The 24,406-nt window shown below is 40.4% G+C and overlaps 1 protein-coding gene across 10 annotated transcripts in view; it reads left to right on the top strand.

Moving 5' to 3' along the window:
• The window catches only part of LOC124611222 (protein lap4), a 528,343-nt gene that overhangs the window by 303,332 nt on the left and 200,605 nt on the right, over positions 1–24,406 (top strand). For 8 of the 10 annotated variants that reach the window (XM_047140227.1, XM_047140229.1, XM_047140225.1 and 5 more), the window contains exons 14-18: positions 11,592–11,774; positions 12,305–12,460; positions 14,263–14,347; positions 21,683–21,864; positions 22,129–22,278. In XM_047140227.1, the coding sequence (XP_046996183.1) occupies positions 11,592–11,774; positions 12,305–12,460; positions 14,263–14,347; positions 21,683–21,864; positions 22,129–22,278 (756 nt within the window). The remainder of the gene's footprint in view (positions 1–11,591; positions 11,775–12,304; positions 12,461–14,262; positions 14,348–21,682; positions 21,865–22,128; positions 22,279–24,406) is intronic. The other 2 variants (XM_047140228.1, XM_047140231.1) reach the window with 2 other exon arrangements.

Here is a 24,406-nt window from a genome sequence, read left to right as displayed (position 1 = left end):
GGGGGCCATCCTGGTACCCATGGCTGTTCCCTTTAGTTGTTGGTGTGTCTGGCCTTCAAAAGTGAAGAAGTTGTGGGTTAGGATGAAGCTGGCTAAGGTAATGAGGAAAGAGGTTTTAGGTAGGGTGGCAGGTGATCGGCGTGAAAGGAAGTGCTCCATCGCAGTGAGGCCCTGGACGTGTGGAATATTTGTGTATAAGGAAGTGGGATCAATGGTTACAAGGATGTTTTCCGGGGGTAACGGATTGGGTAAGGATTCCAGGCGTTCGAGAAAGTGGTTGGTGTCTTTGATGAAGGATGGGAGACTGCATGTAATGGGTTGAAGGTGTTGATCTACGTAGGCAGAGATACGTTCTGTGGGGGCTTGGTAACCAGCTACAATGGGGCGGCCAGGATTTGCATGAATGGACACAGGCAGACAGTGTTTGTAGGTAATGAGGATCACCCTGTGGCTAAACATGCCTTGGTGCACGGCCAGCACATCTTGGCACAGTGTTACACCGTCCGGGTTATCTGGCTACTTCCCACCAACACCAACCTATCCGAACTCCGGAAATGGGAACTTGCTCTTCAATATATCCTCTCTTCCCGTTACCCACCAGGCCTCAATCTCCGCTAATTTCAAGTTGCCGCCACTCACACCTCACCTGTCATTCAACATCATCTTTGCCTCTGCACTTCCACCTCGACTGACATCTCTGCCCAAACTCTTTGTCTTTAAATATGTCTGCTCGTGTCTGTATATGTGTGGATGGATATGTGTGTGTGTGTGTGTGTGTGTGCGCGCGCGAGTGTATACCCGTCCCTTTTTCCCCCTAAGGTAAGTCTTTCCGCTCCCGGGATTGGAATGACTCCTTACCCTCTCCCTTAAAACCCACATCGTTTCGTCTTTTCGTCTTTCCCTCTCCTTCCCTCTTTCCTGATGAGGCAACAGTTTGTTGCGAAAGCTTGAATTTTGTGTGTATGTTTGTGTTCGTTTGTGTGTCTATCGACGTGCCAGCGCTTTCGTTTGGTAAGTCACATCATCTTTGTTTTTAGATATCTAAACAATGTAAAAATGTTGATCTCCATAGCAGTAGTTTAATCTGTGTATATAAGACAACATTGTATTTTGTTACTAACTAATTTGGGGAAAAAATCACCTAATTATTATGTAAATATGGTATCCATACAAACAAAATAAACAACCAATGTCAAATCTAACTTTTCCACTAATAATACATACTTCATCACAGATTACATGTGTGCTTGTACACTTTCCTATTTTTGACTGGCAGCATTAACCGAATCAGCAGCCTTCCTTAATGAAGCAAGAGATAAGCGCACGAGATTCCCAGGTTTCCAGATTATTCTGAGAAATTACATTGCTGAATCACAAAAATATTGTATTGTTTAGTATCTTACATATTTAACAACTCATTCTTGTTGCTTTATAAATAATACATGATTGTCTACCATGCATTATTTGGAAAATCCAGGATGGAATGTAACAATATAATAAAAAGGATAGTTGCTACTCACCTTATAGTGGAGAAGCTCAGCTGCCAAAAGGCACAACAAAAAGACTGTCAGAAAGCTAGTTCGACCAACAAGGCCTGTGTCGAAAACAGATAAAATGCACACCAGTAACCACAGTCTGTGGCAGCTGTAGCCAGACTGCGAAAACAGTGCATTATGGGAGAGGCAGCAGGGTGGGGGTAATGTAGAGTCTGGGATGGGGAGGTCAAGTGAGAGCAGGATAGGGGGGGGAGGGGGATTGAGGGATGGTAAAAGTGCGGCTGGGAGCATGCAGGGACAAGGTGGAGAGTAGGGCAGCTACGTGCAGTTGGGCGGTGAGACGCGGGGGGGAGGGGGGGGGTAGCGGAAAAGCACCGAAGTAAAAACACTGGGTGTATTGGTGGAATGAGGGCTGTGTAGTGCTGGAATCAGAACAGGGAAGGGGTTAGATGGGTAAGGACAATGACTAACGAGGGTTGAGGCCAGGAGGGTTACAGGAACCTGGGGTATATTGCTTGGAGAGTTCCCACCTCTGCAATTCAGAAAAGTTAGTGGTGGTTGGAAGGATCCAGATGGCGCAGGCTGTGAAGCAGTTATTAATCCACCAGCTGTCGGATTCATCCACTACAAATCTTGCCTCTGTGCCCCTTTCTAGAAATCCAGCAGGATCTCCATTCTCTCTTCAAATCCTTATGCCTAACCAGAACCTGTCCCCAAAGTCCATCTCTCTCCTCACCCCAACACTCCCTGCACTCTTATCATCTATGTGCTTCCTGAAGTCCATAAACCACCCAGGATGCAACAATTGTGGCTGGTTACTGTGCTTTCACTGAGAGAATCTCTGCTCTCATAGACCAGCATCTTCAGCCTATTACCCACAATCTACCCTCCTATATAAAAGATACTATTTCCTGCACCGAATCTCCACAGTTCTTGTTCCTTTACCACACAGTGCCCTGCTCATCACTATCGATGCTTCCTCCCTTTATGCTAATATCCCCAGTGCCCATGGCCTTACCTCTATTGAACACTACCTTTCCCAATGCCCGATTTATTCCAGACCAACCACCTCCTTCCTATTTGCTATGACCTATTGCATCCTCGCCCATAATTACTTCTCCTTCAAAGGTGTTACCTACAAATTAATCTGGGGCACAACTATGCCAACCATTTCATGGGCCATCTAGAGGTATCCTTCCTAAACACCCATAATCCCACCACCCGTCACCTGGTTAAGATTCATCGATGACATCTTTGTGATCTGGAACGAGGGTTATGACAACCTGTCCATGTCCCTCCAGAACCTCCACACCTTCTCCCACATTTGGTTCACCTGTCCTGCTCAACCCATCAGGCCACCTTCCTCGATGTTGACCTCCACCTCAAAGATGGCGATATCAGTACCTCTGTCATATCACACCTACGAACCACTAGCAATACCTCCACTTTGTCTGCTGCCACCCATTCCATACCAAGAAACATCTTCCATATAGCCTAGCCATCCATGGCCATCACATTTGTAGTGATGAGTGGTACCTCTCGGAATATAGAGAGTGTCTGACCGAGGCCTTTACATATCGTAATTACCCTATCAACCTTCTACAAAAAGCGATCTCCTGTGCCTTATGTTTAGTCACCCAACCCCTCCGGAAGTCCCATCGTCTGTCCACAGAGAGCCATTCCCCTCGTAACTCAGTACCATCTAGGACTGGAGCAACTGAATTAAATTCTCCGCTAGGGTTTCGACTACCTCTTGTCTGGACCTGGAATGAGAAATGTCATACCCACTATCCTTCCGACCCGTCCCACAGTGATATTTTGCTGCCCACCAAACCTATACAATATCCTCATCCATCTGTACATAACCCCAGCTCCCAACCCCTTGCCTCATGGCTCATATCCCTGTAATAAACCTAGATGAAAGACCTGTTCCGTGCAACCCCCCCACCACCTACACCAATACGGTCACAAGCATCACTTATCCCATCAGAGACAGGACTACCTCTGAAACCAGTCATGTGATCTACAAGCTAAGCTGCAACCACAGTGCTGCATTCTATGTGGGCATGACAACCACCTTTCTGTTGTACTCGTGAATGGCCACTGACAGTCTATGGCCAAGAAACATCTGGATCACCCTGTTGCTGAGCACACTGCCCAACACGACGTCCTTCATTTCAGTGACCGCTCCACAGCCTGTGCCATCTGGATCCTTCTCACCAACACTAACTTTTCTGAATTGTGCAAATGGGGACTTTCGCTGCAATGTATCTGATGTTCCCATAACCCTCCTGGCCTCATCCCTCATTAGTCATTGTCTTTATTCATCTAGCCCCTTCACTGTTTCCATTCCGGCACTGCACAGCTCTCTTTCCACCAATCCACCGTGTAAACTCTCTCTCTCTCTCTCTCTCTCTCTCTCTCTCTCTCTCTCTCTCTCTCTCTCTCTCTCTCGCCCTCCATCTAACCTAAAGACAGCACCTAGCTACCCTACTTTCCACATCATCCCTGCACAATCCCAGCAGCACTTTGCCAACCACAACCCCTACCCTGCTCTCACTCCCACTTCCCCATCCCAGCCTCTTCCTTACCTCCACTCAGTTGCCTCTTCTATAATGTGCTGCTGCTTGCAGTGTGGTGCCAGCTGTCGGTGACTGTGGTTTTGTGTGTGTGTGTGTGTGTGTGTGTGTGTGTGTGTGTTCGACAGAGGCCTTGTTGGCTGAAAGCTAACTTTCAGACAGTCTTTTGGTTGTGCCTTTCTGTGAATCGGCATCTCCGCTGTATGAAGAGTAATAACTATCCTTTCCATTATATTGATGCATTATTTGAGGCATACACTTTAACTGCCTTCTAAATATTTCAGTTTTAGTTTGAGCTCTTTAATCTCTCTGGTCTATTTGTTGTGCAGTGCAATTACATAATTATTTTGTCAGCAAGTGTACTTTGAAGACTTCTAGTTCTGGGATTGTAGCTAAAGCTGTTAATGTAATAATAACTATGTTTGTACTTAACATGAATAAATGTTGAGAAACATACTCACATGGTGCAATTGAATACCCATATCTTAAACGACAGAATGGAAAGGGTAGACTGCTACTAACCACATAGAGTAGGCATTGAGCTGCAGCCAGTCACAGTGGAAAAGAACGCTAGAATTTTCAGCTTTCAGACTGTGTCCTTGATTAAAACTAGAAAACATATGCACATTCACACAACTACTCAAACACATGACCACTGTCTCCAAGCTCTAAGGCTGAGCAGCAATCTAGCTTGGGTGGGTACTGGGGATAAGGAAGAGGAGGGGTAGCAGATGTGAGGGGTGGGGGAAACTGCTAATGCTGCCTGTGGGAGTGTGCAGGGACGTGGTGGGGACAGGATAGGGCTGCTAGGTGCAACATCGGGATTGGGAATGGGAATGGGGGAGGGGGGGCAAGGATTGAGGAGGGGGGGAGGAAGGTGGAGGAGGGAGGGAGGGAGGTGGAGGAGTGGGAAGGGACCGGGCATGGCTGTCCAGATAGCTGTGACTGAAGAGACATCCAGGGCGTCCTTGGCGGTGTGGGAGTGGCAGCCAAAGGCAAGAGAAGTTCCTGATACACTCAAACCAATGTAATATAGATTAAAGTGAGTGGGACAAGGGCACCACTTCCGCCCCTGGTCCCCAGGGTGACCGGTAGACAGGCCCAGCAACAGAGGTGTGGGAGCCGTTAGATGTCGGAGTCCATGATGAGGTATGTCAGCATGAGCTACGACAATGGTGCAATGGAGAGGACAGACTTGTGATGGAGACCTAGCTTCCATCCCCACTGACAGCAGTGTGTGCTCATCGCAATGCAAGGTGCCAACGCATTCCACAGGAAGCAAACCCACCATTGGAACTGAAGAAGTCCTGACTGCTGGTGTAGGTGGGCATAACCAGCCCTGTGTAAACAGAACTGGCAGCACTGGGGGATACATGCTTTCAGCAAGAGGTTGTGCAGCATCTGCAGCTGACAGACTCACAGGAGCTCAGTAGAATTCTTGTCGTCATTATATATGAACTTAAATAAAATGGACATCTTCTGTGTTCTTCCACTGACAGCAGTGTGTGCTCATCGCAATGCAAGGTGCCAACGCATTCCACAGGAAGCAAACCCACCATTGGAACTGAAGAAGTCCTGACTGCTGGTGTAGGTGGGCATAACCAGCCCTGTGTAAACAGAACTGGCAGCACTGGGGGATACATGCTTTCAGCAAGAGGTTGTGCAGCATCTGCAGCTGACAGACTCACAGGAGCTCAGTAGAATTCTTGTCGTCATTATATATGAACTTAAATAAAATGGACATCTTCTGTGTTCTTCCACATCTGTCTCTTAAGTGTTAACTTAAATAAAATGGAAATCTTCTGTGTTCTTCCACATCTGTCTCTTAAGTGTTCAGACAAGGTGTTCCACCTTGCCATTCAGTTTCAGTCGGAAGAGAGGTGCTATGACATGGTGAAAAGCATTGTGAGTACAAACATCTTGGAAAGATCACACCACATACTGAGGACCGTGGTGTGAAACGAGCGTACGAACATTTAAAGCAGGCTGTGACAAGGTGTTCCACCTGCCAGTCTATGCCTGGCCAAAGCACACACAACAGTTATGTGCGGAGAAACTCTCACTGCAGAGCCATGGGAACCACAATGTGGGAAGTAAACCCTTCTGCTGACAGGAGAATAAAGCCATTCCAAGAGGGAGAAGTGATGAAACAACACATAAAAGCTCTGAAGTGGGTCCGATGCCTGGCCCAGCAGATGGTCGGGCAACCAATGTTGTATCATGCTAATGGACTCACCACCACAGCAGAGGTAATACGAGAATTTGTGATGGGGAAGCCATCGCATGTGCCTCACCTCTGTGTCCTGTTGAAATCAATGGAATTCCTGCTGGTGGTCACAGGAGGGGTCAGGGCATCTGCATTTGCATGCTGCGGCGTGGGATGGTAATGGATCTCATGGTTGTACCAGGGCAAGAACAGAACCCGATGTTGGAGATGATGAGTGGCTTTGTCTGTTGTGTACACCAACAGATTGAGCAGGCTTAAGATAGGAAATGAAATAAAATAAAATTTTGCAGCATTCAAGAACACATGAAGGTTTACTTAAGTGTAGAAGTGGCACATATGACATTTAAGAGACAGATTAAATACAGTGGTAATATGTGGTAAACATTTAACAAAAACCAAACTGTACAATGTGTAACTTCAAAGTTAATGTTAAACTAAGAAATAAAATGAGAGAACAGTTGTGCAATGTATGAATATAAACTAGGGAACACAGTATACTTGTGCTGTATAGTAGTAAAGTGAACCTACTAATTGGAGGTCAAAATTACATGTTGTTCCTAGATAACTACAGTGTCACATATTGTCAAACAATTAAAATGTAATGCCAATGCCTGTTAATGAGTTGAAGCAAAACCGTCACAGTTGTATATTGATGAGTACTATAGGAAGGTAAATTATTTATGTGTTGTCACAAATTTAATGTTACTTCAAAATAATATATCAATCACAGATTCATAAGGTACCACCTGTGAACCAAACGGTGACAAATTCCCTCTGTGTAGGAAGTGTCAAAATATCATATGGAACAAGTTGTAACCAACGTTATCGAGAAGTGGAAAGCCCTTATGCAGGGTAGGACAGAAGGTGATGTGATGTGTTCAGAGAAACAAACTGGCCAAGTGGACCAGAAGTGAAGAATGAATCTACTTGTCATGTATTAAACACAGGATTGTGGTGTGGATGATATAAAAGCCACTTATGAGGGCAAAAGTTATGAGCTGAGTATCCAGAAATGTGCTACAGATCTAGATACATATAATTATCTCTGTCATAATTTACCCAAAATATGAAAGGAGTATATCAAAAGGCAATGTCATTCGAGGTAGACAAACAAATGTAAGTAGATGTATTCCTTTTATGTATTTTTACATCTGCGTAGTAGGTACACTCGTTTGTCCACCTTTACTGACATTGCCTTCTTACGTGAAACTTGGCCACCTGAGCTTGATACATTTGCAGTAGCTGTTTGAGACATTGGCAGAATTTGTCGTGTGCAGTGACAACATGCATGCGCTTATGGTGATAGGAGAACAGCAAACTACACATATTGTCAAAAGAAAGCAACACTGGTTCTTGCAGAGGATGTGACAGGCACAATAAGTGATACATACGAGAGGGTAACCACAGTAAGAAAAGAGCCTTACAGACCTCCATGTGACCACCGATAGTGCCACAAGATGTTAGTGAAGCTGCTTCTCATAAACATTCCAGCAGCCGGTGGCTGAGCCTTTGTCAACCATAGCCAACAACCATTCCAACAAGGCCATTTGTGCCTACTACTGGAGTAAAGCATGTGTTGAAGAACCGAGTGCAAAAAAAACCACAGAATCTGAAACCACATGAAAATTCGATTCTTGACTTCACATGCAATTACTATTTTAGTCAATCTTTTTAGGGCTCTGCGTCATTGTTCATTCATTCCACTTCAATTGAAAGTTCAGAGAGCGCGCGCACCCACCCACCCACCCACACACCCACACACCCACCCACACACCCACCCACCCACACACCCACCCACACACCCACCCACACACCCACACACCCACACACCCACCCACACACACACACACACACACACACACACACACACACACACACACACACACAATATGAGCATACCCGAGTTGCCCTGTAAGACCCTCAGCGCTTCGTGGTGGTTAGGCAAATAGCTTTAGTGTCACAACAAAATTTGAAATATATGGGGAGAGAGGAGACTGTAAACATTGAAGCTAGCTCAAAACCAATGACAGGGAGAGTCCAGTCTGGATCTGATGCTCCAGATGATGACAGGCAACAGATACTTCTTTCCTCCCCCATGCTCCTGTTGGCTACTTACAATGTTGCATGCTCCATGGGAACAAACAACCTTTGTTTGAGTAATGATTCTATTTGTTGTGTAGGCTGCAATGAATTGTGCTTGAACATTGCAAATGAAAATTTAAGAGAAAAATTAGAATTAAAAAATAAAAATATGTAATACCCCATAGAATGATTGGACAACCTGCATAGTTGTTACTCTTATTCTGACCACTAAGAATTTCCTTCTTCTTCTTTTCATTTGGGTCTACTTATGAACATGGGACTTATTTTGATTCTTTACTAGGGTCTTCCGTCTCTTCTTTGCCCAGAAAGCTTTCATTTTCTGCCTGTGAGCAAGCTTCCTCTCCTCTGTCCGCTTTGGTCTGTTGGTTCCTGTGCTTGTTTCGCTACTAAGGGACACTGGGATTACCTCTTGTAGAGAAATCTGCCAGAATTTGGACTGGTCTTGTATGATGGTTTCTAATGGAATTTAAAGTTGCTCCAGGTCATATTTCCCTTTGGTGATACATTCGTTCTTTCCCCTCTACTTGTCGTGGTGAAGATCCTAGTCATGAGCCTGCAGTGACTCAGGTCAAATGTCCGTAGGAGGTCAGTTACATTTCCTTCATAGATGTAATTATTTCTTCTTGGAGATGGTACAGTTCACTGTTGTCTGTCAGTGTTAAGTGCTATCTTCTTCTCTTATTCACCCTAGTGTTCTCTTTTACGGTTTTTCATTCCTTGATCACTAGTTTCCTGAGTGGATCACCTGCTCATCAAGAGGTGTTCAGAAACATACAGTACTAATGGCCTTACTGTTGAATTTTATTGTTTGAGATTCTTAGATAAGTACTTGGAGATATAAATGTTCATGCAGAAGTGGTAGACCCTCTCCAATGTGGCACATCTGGTATCTGTTGCCAAGTTGTCACTCTCATTTGCCGACCCAACTGTCCTAAATGTTTGACTATTGGGACTTTACGAATGGTGGTGCCTTCCAGTGGAATTGCAGACAGGGCTTCTTTTATGTTAGTAATTAACTCAGTCTTTTGTACACTGAGTTTCAAATTGATCTTAGCTGCATGCTGTAGAGGCTTTGTAGTTGGCGAGGAAGCTCCTGCGAAGGCTAGGCAAGGTACATTGAGGTTATCTTCCTCGTATCCAATTTTTATTGCAGTTACCAATGGTTGTGTGAAAGTCCTTTCCCCATCACACAATTAAAGAGGCCAACACCTTGTGTAACTCCTGTTCAAACGGTTGTACTCCTAGAGAGAGACCACCTCTAAATTTGATTTTGAACATGGTGTTCCTCAGAGTGGTCTTGGCTAGTCTGGGGGACTTCTCATCTAGGTTCAGTTCTCGTATGGTGGAGATCAGGGTCTGCCGAATCGTATGCCTTTTGAAAGTCCACTAGAATGGCTTCACAGGGATATCCACTGTGACTCTTGTATTTAAGGATGGTCTTATTGTATGTTTTTAGTTTCATAGTGTTTAGCCCTCTGCAGATGTAGTTCATGCTTTTTCTTTCCTGTGTGTTCAATGTTGTTTTTCATTGCACATTTATCAGTGAGAAACTTCCTTGAAGGATTTCTTTGCTCTTTCTGTACCAGGTATTATGGTGTTTATTTGTTAGTATGTTGCTGCTGCCATTGAGAAAGGTAATTTCTTCCTACCATGCAACATTTGTGGATAGTCATTGCTGTATATAAACAACAATATTATTCCAACAGTGTTATCCTGAGTAATCCTTACCAGTGTAAGTATAATTGTTTCTAGTAGAAGCATAACACTTCTCCCTTTTTTTCTTTTTTCCCCCAGAAAAGTCATTGTTCTAAGTAGGCACCTTAAAAATTCACGTTTTGTGATTAATGTGAATATAGAGGAAAATTTTGCCTCAAAACAGAAAACACAGTGTTACCTAATAGGTGGCGTTTCATATCGATTTGTATCGAGATGAACTATTTTACCAGAGATAGTTTGAAATAGATTTATTTTCAGCAATTAAATATTGAAAATGTAACCAATTTTTGGTTACTGGTTTATCACTTCATCTAGTAAACCCCAGTTAGAAAAGATAATGTGTGTATAAACATGTGTGCAAAATGGAAAGTGCACAAATCAATGACGTGTATCAGTGCACCCAATGATCTGGTGCCAAGACAATTGCTGGTTGTTGAATGGTTTGTATAAGATGCGTGCCACGTAATGCAACTTGGTACTCAGTCGTGGGGCCTATCATCTGAGAACAAATAAATGCGTGTGTATGTTTGTTAGCTGAATCTCGGAGGTTGGTTTAAAGTGGGCTAACATAACAGTTTTAGGTAGTGGGTGATTTGAAATTTAGTTACATTGAAAACTGCTAGAGAGAGGCCCTGAGCTACCTCGTTAACAATACCCTGCCAACTTTTAACAAGGAATTGAGCAGTAGCTATTCCCCAAACCTGGGTTTTGTTTGTTGTTTTCTTATTTTGAAATGAGTGAAAAGACTAAACCTTATCCATCATGGATTTAGATTAAAACCCTCACAACACTAGAAGGGATCAGAGATTCCTGTGACAATGTTTCAGTTATAGTTTTGCAGATCATGGTTGTAGGCTGTTGCACTGTGAGAGAGAGGCAGAGTTTTTTTTCCAAGCAGTCTGAATTCTTGTTTATACTAGTGGCCGCCTACCAATATACAGTTTCTGCACTCTGCATTAAAAGGACCAGAAAACAAAACCTGCTGTGCTGAAATTCCTCATTCAGCATGTGAATAGTTATCATTGTTGTACTTCTACACTAAGTGCCTTGTAAGTTCTATATTAGTGTTTCTCAAGTATGGGTTGCACGGCTATATATGCCCATGAAAGGTAACAATTAAGATTCTGCAAATTTTGTAATCATTGACTTGAGCAGGAATAGAAAAATACTGTTATGACACAGCCAAAATCGGAGACACATACAGGTCACTGCAGGTAACAATGTGCTGCTTCTCAATGGAACAGTCATTTTTTCATTTAGTGTGTAGTATTATCAAGGTATTTAAACAATATGTTTTCTATGAACTTAACAATTACAGTTTCTGTGTAACAAGCAGAACCTCTTTCAGTTCAGTCGCGCTCTCTCTCTCTCTCTCTCTCTCTCTCTCTCTCTCTCTCTCTCTCTCTCACACATATACACATACACATACATACATTCTCAGCAAGTACACAGTCAATATGTTATTTTTAGGAAATGATGAGGCCAGGAACAACAGTGCAGTCTGTTCTTCCCACTCCAGCTACAGCACCTGCATCTGTTTCTGAGGCAGAGCCAAGTGCAAGTGAAGGACCAGAATCGGTGACTGTGAGTGATGCTGTGGAGCTGCGTGAGCACAGTGAGACTGATGGGGAAGAAGTACTTACGGAAGACCAAGTAAGATAGGCATCAGTCTCTTTGTTGCCTGCCTCAAAACTCCCCCCCCCCCCCCTCCCCTCCCCTGTTGCTTCAATACACAAACCCAAATGTAAATTGTAATTCTGTAGAGATATGATCCTTCTAGTTATTGCCTCCCCCATCTTTTTGTAAAACTGTTCAAAATTCTCATAGGTGGTTGTACTGCATGCAGGGGAAACATGCATTATAAATGTGTTCTTTACAACCACTATGTTTACAACTACTACATCAAGTGATTCAATGAGTCATCCATATTGCTTTTTGTCAGTTATTTGCATTATAACTATTTGCTGCACATCTTTTGAGGTAAATGGTTTAAAGTCAAATACGACACGTAGAATATAGAACACTATTTTCCAAAATATATCTGCACCTACTGTAACAACTTTTATTTGCTTATTGAGTTGCAGATTATTTTTGCACTTCGTGTTGCATTATTTCACACACATTAAAATTTGTTGAGGACAAGTATACATTATAGTAAATGATAAAAGAATTTGTGTGAACAGGATGACTATGAGAAACATGTTGGCTTCGAAGTGGAGGAAGAAGATAAAAGTACGCGGCCCAACAGGTTACATCGTAGAGACACTCCTCATCATCTTAAGAACAAACGCATAAATGCCCAGTTGGATCAAAGCAAAGTTGCGTCCCTTATTGCTCAGGTAGTTAGAAGAACAAATTCATGTTTGCTCAATATTTTTAATAGATTGCTTACAATCCAGTTAATGTATTATGTACTAAGTAATAAATTACTCTTGCTACTCCCCCGTTTTTTGCTTCTTCTTCTTCTTCTTCTTCTTCTTCCTTCCTCGTCCTCCTCCGTGTCCTAAAGTGGTTGCTGCATCCTTCACCCCTGTTGCCTTGTGCCTCAATCTCGCCATTCTTCCCCATCCTCTTCTATCCATCTTTTCTCCCATTTTCTTTCTAGTTGTTAGTTGCTCCATAACCTACTTCTTCATTTCCTTACTTTTGTTACTGTTCTCAGCAATATTGTTTAAAGTGTAACTTTTACTCCTTTCACTTGAATTAGTAAAGGCTTAATAACATCACCAGCAATTTTATGTAAACAGTAGGTTGTTGTTGTTGTTGTTGTTGGTGGTGGTGGTGGTAGTAGTAGTAGTAGTAGTAGTAGTAGCTGTTGTTGTTGTTGTTGTTGTTGTTGTAAACACTGACGAAATCACCCAAAGAATTAATCCTTAACTATTTAATTCACTATCTGATACCTGTCCCTACAAGCACCATATAGCAATTGTTTGTATGTAGAGATTTTATTCCTAGATCAATATATCATCCCCATCTCTCTGCAGTTTTGTGTCTTCCAGCATTGTGAAAAATTCCTTGTGACGGCATAAGATTACCAGCAGTTCCAAGTTAGATACTATTAATTTCAAATTAACGATTGCTTTTTTGTTTATAGAAATTTGTCCAAAACAAGATTTAAAAGAAAGTTTTATCATCTAAAAACTTAGCTGCCAGTCTATTGCATACACCATGTCAGTGGATTGACAGTTGCATCATTTCAGGCAAATAAGTCTCACAATAAAGAAAAATTGAATTAGTAATAGCATTAGAAATTCACATTCAGGTTGCAGGTATAATTATGCAGCTTAGAAATACACTGTAGTTAAGTTAGAAAATTAGTAATTTGTACTCGCAAAACGCCGGCCGCGGTGGCCATGCGGTTCTGGCGCTGCAGTCCGGAACCGCGAGGCTGCTACGGTCGCAGGTTCGAATCCTGCCTCGGGCATGGGTGTGTGTGATGTCCTTAGGTTAGTTAGGTTTAAGTAGTTCTAGGGGACTTATGACCTAAGATGTTGAGTCCCATAGTGCTCAGAGCCATTTTTTGTACTCGCAAAACCTTTTCAGTTGGGAAACACTGTCTAGCTTTATGCTATATGATGAACATGGAGTCATAGGGTCTCGGCAGACGAGATTTCTCTCCAGGAGCACCTGTAGAATGATTACATTCAAGTTGTTCTGTATTGTATTGTTCCAGTGGGATGATGGGAGAGACTTTCAGTGGGAGCTATAACTTCTTCTTTATTACAGACTAATTGAGATTTGTTTATATTTTTTGACCCAAGTATAATTGCTGTTATTTCCATATTAAAAGGCAAAGATTTTACTGTTATATAAAATATCAAGTTCTTTGTTATTTTTACTGCCTTACTGCCCCCCCCCCCCCTCTCTCTCTCTCTCTCTCTCTCTCTCTCTCTGTGTGTGTGTGTGTGTGTGTGTGTGTGTGTGTGTGTGTGTGTGTGTGTGTGTATAAACACGTTTGCATTAGAATATTCATCCTAGCGAGTTTTTCAGAGGACTGTATTCATAAAAATTTAAATACCTTTCAAGCTGAAGTTGGTGAAAGAAGATAGCACAAGTATTCAATGCTGGCAACTAAACTGATATGTAAGTGACACAATGTATTTGTTTTCATGCTTATCTGTTTTTGTTTTATCTGTTACAGGCTATCAGCAGAAAGAAGGATGATGAAGTAGATAAGGGGACATTCTACCCAACACCACCAGAGTCGATAGGTGATCATAGTCAAGGTATGGTTGTAGATACTGTTAGGTCTGACATTCTTTGGAATAGTGAATCATTTGTGTACCATTTTCTTGGGAAGTGTGATATGCTGCATTTGTTTGTGCAGATAACATTATCTCATACTTCAAATAAAACTCTCACGGAGTTAAAGATGGGGAGCTAAAGTTACCGTATATTAGTTGTCTGTCGTGTTTCATGTCAACAGCTATTATTCTGTGTTGACATTACTGGCTGAACAAGTAGTGCAACTATGTTCAGTTATATTAAGAAGAAGGAGAAACAAAGAAGACACAGAATACAGGCTTTAATTGATGCTGAGAAGAGAGATAGTGAAAACTCACTGAAAGAATCCAAAGACTCATTAAAAGAAGCTAAGAAAGCCAAGAAAAAAGTTGGCGAATTTTCTGTGAAAGATGATTCAATTGCAGAAAAAGCCTGTGAAGCTTCGTTAGAAGCGAGACATAAAATTGAGGCAGTTATTGATGAGATCCTGGAAAGAGGAAAAGGGTCTCAAGAAGATGTAAAAGCTCAACATATTGAGGAAAATCATAATTCAGTGTCAGAGGTGAAACTGAGAAACATTTTGCTATACCAGGACCAAGGAATATCACATTTTGACCATGTTAATCATAATGAAGTTGTATCCCGTATTTCACTTTCAAAAGAATGGCCTGCTAGAAGACATGAACTTTCTTCTTCACCAGGCACATTGTTGTTAAAAGAGGAAATCAGTGCATCTAAAAACCAAACATTTCATCCTGTGTCTTCAGAAGGACACGGTACTTTAGTCAGTAACAGTTCACATAGGATAAAATTGTGGAAATTCTCAGGTAAGTAAATAATGTGCAAGTTTTGTATTGTAATTGTGCAGTTATGCAAGTCTCAGTTTGTTGTTTGTAATCAACTTTTAATATTAACATAGAAATAAAAAGCTGTTGTAGCTTATTGTTAAAGAAAATGACAACAACTAAAATAATAGTAGTGCTGCCATTAGGGGGAGGGGTGTGGTAGTGGTGGTAAATATTATTATTGTTGCTGCAGCAGCAGCAGCAGCAGCATTTGCATTAAATTTTGATATGAGTTATAAGAAATGAATGATCTTAGATTTTGGCATTGGACATTGCAGTAGCTGTTTCAGTTGGCATTGAAATATTTTTTGGTATAATGCTTCTTGTAAATATACTTTTATTTTATTACTGAAATTTTTTTACTGTCACTATGTGCACACACCTTGCAGCCAGTATCATATTATTTCAATGGTGCATTGATAGAAAAAACAAATTTTTAAAGGTATGTACGGAGTATACAATCATTGATAACAGATTATAACCATACAGTCCTAGATGTTGATATTAAATACAATTGTTTTTGATTATTTAGGAAAAACACACAAATAATCTGCCATATTTAGATCTCCTTGCAATGAGGTTTTGTGAATAACACTTAAATCCTAATCTATTCCCGTTCTATGACACTGTACATGTGACCTATCTCACATGAAATTACCACCGTTGCAAGTGACACGTCTAACTAAAGACTGTTAAAAGGCTCAACTGGCTGGGAACCATCACATTTAGGACACCTGGCTTGCATCTGCATCCTCTGACAACTAAATATTCAGAATAAAGTAGCACCAAGCAGTCCTCAAGTGCAGTAACTTGGGTTTGTTTATTTGGCACCACTTTGATAAATCATTTGATGTTGATAACAAGCTCAGATGATAGTGTAATAGATTTAATTTAATCAACAGTTACTCTGTTATCAACAGTGTGGATGACTCTTTGATTGTGAACCATACATTTAGGAATATAGGCATTAAAAAGTTCTCATGCCTACATTTGCATTCACTTGCATGTTGATGATTTATTTGAATCCTAGTACTACCAGTATTAGAAATTTTAAGAATGTCGTCTGTGAATGGTGACTAAGAGTCGTAAATAATCATAGGGTGAACGTTATTTGAAGGAGGTAGAAAACACACAAACTTAAGCAGTGTGGAAACTTCATTTTGTTTCTTAAAATCTTAACATGAACTGTATAAATGTAAGAAAAATTTACACACAGTACAAAATATGTGCCAAAATGAAGCTCATAAAAGCGTGAAAGAAGATTATTGAAAAGGTTTAAAACTGCTTGTGAGAGTCAATGCACCATTACTGAGGGAGGTCTAAGAGACTGGGCGCTCTCAGTTGTGAGTGAGATGAACATTACTGATTTACAGACTTCAACCTGGTTAAACAAATTAAGGAAATTATACAGAAGAGGAAGTCTCAAAATAATGCAGTTTTTTGAAGTAAAAATGCTGAGGTGGTGTCATCAGTAGGCAGTACTATAGACAAATTCATGGCTTCTTTTTAGCCCCTAAAATGCTATGTATAAATGTCAATTAGTCAGGTTTTGGGCAAGAGCTGCATGCCAATTAGTCAGGTTTCAGGCAAGGACTGCATGCAAACCACACTTCATCATTCCGAGTGAGAAAAAGACAAGAGTTGCATGTGCAGTCGATGAATGCTATTAAACATTTCTATACAACAACACCAGTGATAAGTATCATGGATTACTGTTTCTGCAGCTTTATATCTGTTTTCAGTAGCCTCAGGGCAAGCTATGGCAAAAAATTAAAACATGGACTGTTTAGTTTCAAAAATTTTGTAATTAATTTCAATTTTCAATACTGCAGCCAAGATGTCTTCTTACCAGTTGCAGTTTGTTGCACTCTTGGTGTGGGCATAATGGCCTCTCTGCATTCAGGAGGTGGTTGAAAAGACTGTTAATGTAATTTGGGTTCCATGCATCTATAAAGAAATCTTTCGATGATTAAAGCGTTTTTTGGATTTTGGAAAATTATGGATAGTATAATTTCTGATAGTTCAGTGTCATTTCAGGTTTATCAGTGTAACATTATTGTTGAACTTAAGTCATTGCACAGTGTCAGTTTGCATCATCATGTTTTACTAATTTCATCAAATGTGTTTTTGTCATCCAGTACGCAATTCACATTTTTGTGACAACTGCAGGGAATGATCTCAAAGATCATCATAAGAACCGTACCAAAGGAATTTTTATAAAATATTGATGTCAACAAATTAAAATCTTTTTAGGCAACTTAATACATTGCCTTGATTTTGTTTCCTCTTCCAGTCACTTGTGGAACAATTACGTCTGCAATAGTTTAGCTGTCAATATGAACTGCAAGTTATTCAAAAAATTAACCATTTGAGGCATTTTTGGTGTGGTTTAAGTGCTTAAAATTCATGTGTGTCCTCTTCAGACCTCGCACTATGCAGCACTATGTAGTCTTGTTACGGCTTTGTCTGCTTATTTGCCGGATCATGCTCTAGGCAGGAATGGCTGTACAAACCACTGTTATATGCAATTCTTCATTCTACAAAATTGAGTGAATTTAAAATAGTTTTCTTAAATGTTTGTGGTGCACCTTAGCAGGTAACATTTTGACAGTGCATCGGTGTATCCTTCCTGTGTGAAAAATTTCTGTGTAGATTTCAACATGTCAGATAGGACCAAATTCTTGAGAGATCATTCCACTTCATACAATTCCAGCCATAATCAGGGAAAAGTATCTGAAGAAAACCACGAATCAACAGTGAAAAACAGCAAACTACAATGATTTCAATTTTGATGCTAGAAACATGTTGTCTCTATTCCCATTCCTCATTGGTTACGTGAAAGTATTGTCACATTGGCTGCATTAACTGATGCATTGCTAACCTCTGAGAAGCGGAGAAACATCTCTGTGACTGCCGCTGTCTCTGACCCAAACGTTAGTCAGAGAGAACTGTTAACATGAATAACAAAAACTTCAAAATGTAGGACATCAAATAATTTGCACACTACTTTGTTGTTTCTGAATTGTCTCGAGAAAGCTTTATGTATTTAGATAATAATAACTTACTAACATACATTTTGTTAGTAAAAAAACTAGCATTTTCATGAGGAGAAATGGACTGATGGCATCAAAAGATGTCTTTAGGATTTATTTCCCAGTACAGTATTTTTAACCTAATGTAGGAAAATTGTGTAAATAAATTTTTGTTGTACAATTTGAAGTTAAAGCCTCAGTTGAAAATCTGTTGTGGAAGAATTACAGTTAAATATCTGGTTTATTAACATCAGTTGGCAGACCGAACTGCTTTGTTAAACTGTTATCAGACATGTTCTGTGGAGTATGCAGTGCCATTTACGTGTGTTTTAGACGGCCAGTTGTTGAGTTGGCCCAAACAACACATTTTTCCATCTTTTTTACAAATCCATGTATACTCCACAACCCACTGTATAGTGCATAGTGTAGAGTACTTTGTACCAACAGTATAGACTTTCCATCCTATTCCACTTGCGTAGTTAGTGATGGGGAAAAACGACTATTTATGCTTCCATCCCCCTCCGCTAAGTAATCCTTACCTTATTCTCACAAGATATACAGGGGTGACATCAGAAAGCCCACACACGTGTCCTTGAATACAAACGTGCTAAATATCCACAAAAGGGTTTTCTTGAGAACTGTGTCATCTTTGTTTCAAGAATACCCATTTAACTCCCCTGAGTGTCTCTCTTACATATTCATGCATTTTTTTTATTACTATTATTATCTTTAAATATACTATAAAGCCCCTCCACGCTCACACAGGCATGATAGCCAACACAAAAGATGTACTGCCATCTCTGCATATTGGTTAATTTTTTCTAAGTGAGGTCTCGCAGGATGTGGATACTGCAACATTTGTGTACATTTATTTACAATTAACCGTTAATACGTGCTCATCTGGAGATAGATTGGGCCGAAAGTTGAACAAAGGGTAGAGGGAACAAGTGCCAAGGAAAGAGCCAAGGGAGAAAACTTCTGTGATAGTTGGGTTGGATTATAAGAGCAGTTGTGGTTTTCTTGCTGCCTGTGACAGGTCACGCAAGGGTAGGCTTTGTTAGTAATGGGTATCATGGAGGCGGATACCTTTGACATTGTGGAGCAGTGTTACTTGGCAGCTGCAGTTAGGTGCTGGTATTGGCATCTCAGTCAGCTTCATCATGCCTGTAACAGTTGGGTCCATCATCGTTTACTGTCCGATAGGGCATATATTGGATTCACAGTGTAGGGTAGTGTTGGCAGTTTGTGCATTAGTGTGCAAGTTTGTCAGCTTCCCTGCTGTAGCTTATTGATTGGCTTTAATAGCAGCTGGCAAATCCAGTCAGTGTTGCTGGTTTGCAGGGGTTTGCCGATTTTGTCACTTGTGAGTGTATGTTAGCTCACCTTAGGTGGCTATGCCCTAGGTAGTAGTGTCTTTGGCCACTTATGCTTCCACCTATGGTTGTGATCATAGTTTCCCAGAGTATGGATGAAAGGATTGTTCGAATGTCTCGAGTTCTGTGTAGTCGTGTGGCGAGTTTTTTGAATACTTCCTCGAGGACTTCAGGGCAGTATTCATTGTGAAGATCAACAGTGCAGTTTTAGGGTGGAACATGGAGTGTTGCTAATGATGCGTAGCGCTTTGTTCTGTACAATCTGCAGGGGATGCAGGAGTGTAGGAGTTGCGTATCCCGAGAGAGGAGTTGCGTACAGCATCAGAGGTCTAATCAGTGTAATTTACACGGACTTCGACACCATCCTATTCAGCGCACTTTCCCTGTTGAGCCTTGGGCAGAGCTGTTTTTGTTTGAGCCTCACGTGCGCTTTGTTGGCAACATATTCTATGTGGTCCCATGTCTCATCTGATATGTTGCAACAATTAAAAAGGCTGATGGAGGATTTTCTTTTAGCAATCTTGGAGTTTATCCTGACACCTTTTTTATTAAAAAATTATTGTTATCGACACACACTCTACCACCTGAGTGGCCATTTCCATTGTATAATGCAAAGTATCCACTATTTAGTGCAGATTCCAGAATGTACACCTGAGCTTGTCACAGGGGAGATGAAGCCACTGGCTTAGACCCTCCAGACCAGAGGGCTGAATGATGCTGAATGATGCTGCAAATCAACATATCTGCAGAGATCCCATGGTTAAGGATACGTGTCTTGTCATTTTTGCTAGTGTGTGGAAGTCAGAATGACCTCAGTACCCAGGTGATAGAAGTCATTTGTGTCTAGCTGTTTCAGAGACGAAAAGAACTTGCAGAATTAAGTCAAAGACTAGGTTGTGCTTATGTAAAATCTGAATGATATGGTAGATAGTATCCTTTGTTACCAAAGGTGAAAGGGAACAGATTGGAAGTCATGACAACTCAATGCAGCACAAGGTTAATGCCTCTGGTAAGGATCGGATTGTTTGTCAGATTCACTGTTTTCTATACATGGATTTTTCAAACAAGCGTGCAGGCATACCAACAAAGTTCAGACAATTTAACCTCCTATTTGATGCAGCTGTTGCGCTACATGTATGTGTTGCAAAGTATTTTGACCCTAATGAGAATGGCTATGAAATCAGATGAGCAATTTTTACGTTGACTTCAGCACTGAGTATAAAGAAGAAAAAGAAAACAAGATGCTGGTCAATGGCGCGTGTGTGTGTGTGTGTGTGTGTGTGTGTGTGTGTGTGTGTGTGTGTGTGTGTGTATTTTATTGCACTCCCACTTGTATATTATGCATAAGAGTAATGAGTTTCTTCATAGCATCTTTGTGTGTAAAATACTGCTGGGAGAGAGGCAATACCTATACCACTTTGGTAATTATCAGTGCTTTTTTTCTTTTTACCCTTATAGTCTTTTGATTGTAATTTGCACAACTGTGGAAATTTGAAATAGAGTGTGGTAAATCGTGATAGAAATGCATTCTCACTAAAACGTGTTTGTCAAATCAGACGTCAATCAGATTTTCTCTCAAACATGGCAAACTCGGTCTATGTTTGACAAAAACATCAAACAAAGCTTCACACTGCCAAGTAATTTGACAGATTACAGTAGTTAATCTCGACAGATTCTTTGAACGTTTACAGGGGCCTTTAGTGAGAGAGTTTTTATGAGATACTTTGGCAAAGAATGTGGGAACCAGCAAGAATCTTTGTGACTGAAAATGAGTCATATTTTCTACATACAGCTGCTATTATGGGTACCAGCCTTCAGAGTTGATAACTTTGGAGAATTTGGCCTGAACATTATTTAGTGAGCTGTACTGTTTTTAATTTCTTTAATTGTACTGCAGTTCTATCCTATTTATGGTTATCCAATAATGCTGTCATATGATAAACTGGAATCATTTTGTCAATATTCATGATGGAAATAACAGAAATTTACTTTTAATTGACATAGTACAACTTGAGAGATACATTAATATGTTTTGTGTACAGTTGTTTTGATTGGTAATTGATTTTGTTCAATATACGACTTTTTAGATCAAGATGCTAACATTGAGGTGCGCGAAGAACAGTATGAAATTCACATAGAAAGGACATCAGCTGGACTGGGCCTGTCAATTGCAGGAGGAAGAGGTTCCACACCTTTTAAAGGCAATGATGAAGGCATATTCATCTCACGTGTAACGGAGGGTGGTCCAGCAGATTTGGCTGATCTGAGGGTAATATCTGTGAACTCTTTCTATCAAGTCAGACCTGCAGTATCCTTATTTTAAAGAATCTTGTCCATGGAAGCATTATTATCATCAATGAATTTATTAAACCCCTCTTATAAAAACATAGCAAAATTTGTGTAGTGTTTCATTGTGTACTATCTAAACCTCAAGAATTGTAACTGGAATGTTAAAATGAAAAATGAGTAGAAGTATACATATCTTTGTTCTTATGTCTATTAATTTTTTTTTTTTTTTTTTTTTTTTTTGCAGGTTGGTGACAAGCTCGTTAAGGTTAATGGGCATTCCCTTATTGATGTGGATCATTATGAGGCGGTGGAAGTACTGAAAGCAGCTGGAAGTCACCTTGTTCTGACGGTTGTAAGAGATGTTCCACACCTTGTTCCTGTTACGGGTACCAAGGTAACATAATAATGTAATTTATTAAAGAAAATAATCAATTTTTGAAAATATAATGTAATTGATTAGAAAAGAATCTACTCACCTCATACAAAAGGTATTAAAATTTGCAAGCTTTTGGAGCCAGTGACTCCTGGCAGAAGGTGGAGTTTGGAGAAGTCACCCAGAACCCGGGTCAGGAGAGACTTATCGGACAGAATGAGAAGGAAAACTTTTCTTCCAACCCTTCTGCTAGAACAAGGGGCCACTGGCTCTGAAAGCTTGCAGATTTTAATCTCTTTTTGTATGTGTACTCTCCTGTCACCACTTGGTGAGTAGATTTCTTATCTGTCCATTTACATTACATTTAGGTTATTGGTTTCTTTGTGTAGCTTATACTGAGTACTGCCTGTGTCTCACACTGTTAACTTTTGCTACTTGCCACTTGTGATGCTATCTTGTTGATTTGTGCACTGGTTTCCATAAATAAAACAAAACCAATAAAAATTAATTAAGGTTCTGTATTGAGTGTAAAGATTTAGGATTTAGTGGATAAAACTATTAAAATAGGGTACTATACAAACAATGTTCACTCAAGTTTGAAACTAGTTTAAGATGCACATATTAGAAGTAGCAGTTTGGTTCAGCACAAGCAGCAGTATTATCTTACAACATTGTGTGGTGAGGTTAATGATTGTCTCTACAAGCTTAAAAGAAATATTTGTCGTTTCTATTGTGAAGAAGCTTTATGCCATTTAGGCTGAGGGATTATGCTGGATACTTAATTTTCTATTGTGAATATGTGTCAGAAAATTTGAGCAGGTAGTTAGTCAATCAGTGAGGGCAACATTGTAGATCACCTAGACCTGAACTACTCAAATCAGTAAACATTGAGGAGGGAATCAGTGTACATAATATTGAGATAGCATTGATGCTTCTGGTGTTACAAAGAATGTTAAAAAAAGATACAAAAACATTTTTGGTTAGCTGGAGTGACAGAATGCAAACAGCTGCAACAGAATGCAACAGCTAATATTCAGCTCTGAGGATAAAGATGTAAGCCAGAGTTCATTGTAGAATGTGTCTTAGACAAGTTTGTGTCAAGTAATTATGGGTGGGAGGGAAAAGACGCTCTGTTGTTGAATATCCATGTCAGAAAGTTGCTACCAAAGCAAAGAGAACTACCGTTTCGATTTAAGCATAGTCAAAGCCTAGTTGACACACAAAAGCTTAACAAAGCTAAAATAAGTGCAAGGAGAGCAGTTAATTGTTCTTATATGATGTGAGTAATAAGAGGAAGATGATACAGAGGAAACCAAAATACTGAATTTGGCCTTTTGAAAGTGTTTCACCATGGAAGATCGTAATAAGTTTCATGTTTTCTGTCTCTGCACAGATGCTGAAATGACTGATATTGAGATCAGTAATCACAGAGTAGAAAATCAATTTACACTGCTCAACAGTGGTGAGGCGTCAGGGCTGGATAAGAAGGCTATGAAATTCTACAGAGATTACGTGAAAGTACGTGTTCTCCTTCAATAAGTAATTTCTTGTTGATTTCTAAAGAAACAAGGCATGATTACTAAATAAACAAGGTGTACCTACTGATAGGGAAAAGACTCATATCATAGGTCATTGTTGTTTTAAAGAAGGGTCGACAGACTGACTCCAGTATTTACAGGTGTATATCATTAACACAGATCTGTGTAATTGTGGAACTTGTTTTATGGTCACGTGAAATTTTCAGAGTACAAAATTCACATCTATAAAAACCTGCATCGATTTCACAAACAGATACTTTGAAACTTGGCTTGTTCTGTTTGTCCACAAGTTTCGGAGCATTGTAGACATCGATGCTCAGGTTACTGTGCGTTTCTTGAATTCTCGAAGGCATATGATACAGTTCTGAGCTGTTGTTTAGAGAAGAAAATAAGAGCTTACTGAGTATCGGACAAAATTTGTGATTGGATTCAAGACTTTCTTACACATGAAACACATCATCGTAATAAGTGGAACAAAATTTATGAAGGTAAAAGTAAGTTTAGGAGTATCCTGAGTGAGTGTTAGTCATCATGGCTGCCAATTTATATTAATGATCTGGTGAATGAGGTTTGAGACACAATGAGGCCACTCATGATTGAGTGTGAAATGC

This window comes from Schistocerca americana, chromosome 1, assembly GCF_021461395.2.
Source record: "Schistocerca americana isolate TAMUIC-IGC-003095 chromosome 1, iqSchAmer2.1, whole genome shotgun sequence".
Taxonomy (NCBI): domain Eukaryota; kingdom Metazoa; phylum Arthropoda; class Insecta; order Orthoptera; family Acrididae; genus Schistocerca; species Schistocerca americana.
The sequence above is the reverse complement of the archived record's forward strand: the minus strand, read 5'-3'. Positions and strand labels throughout refer to the sequence as shown.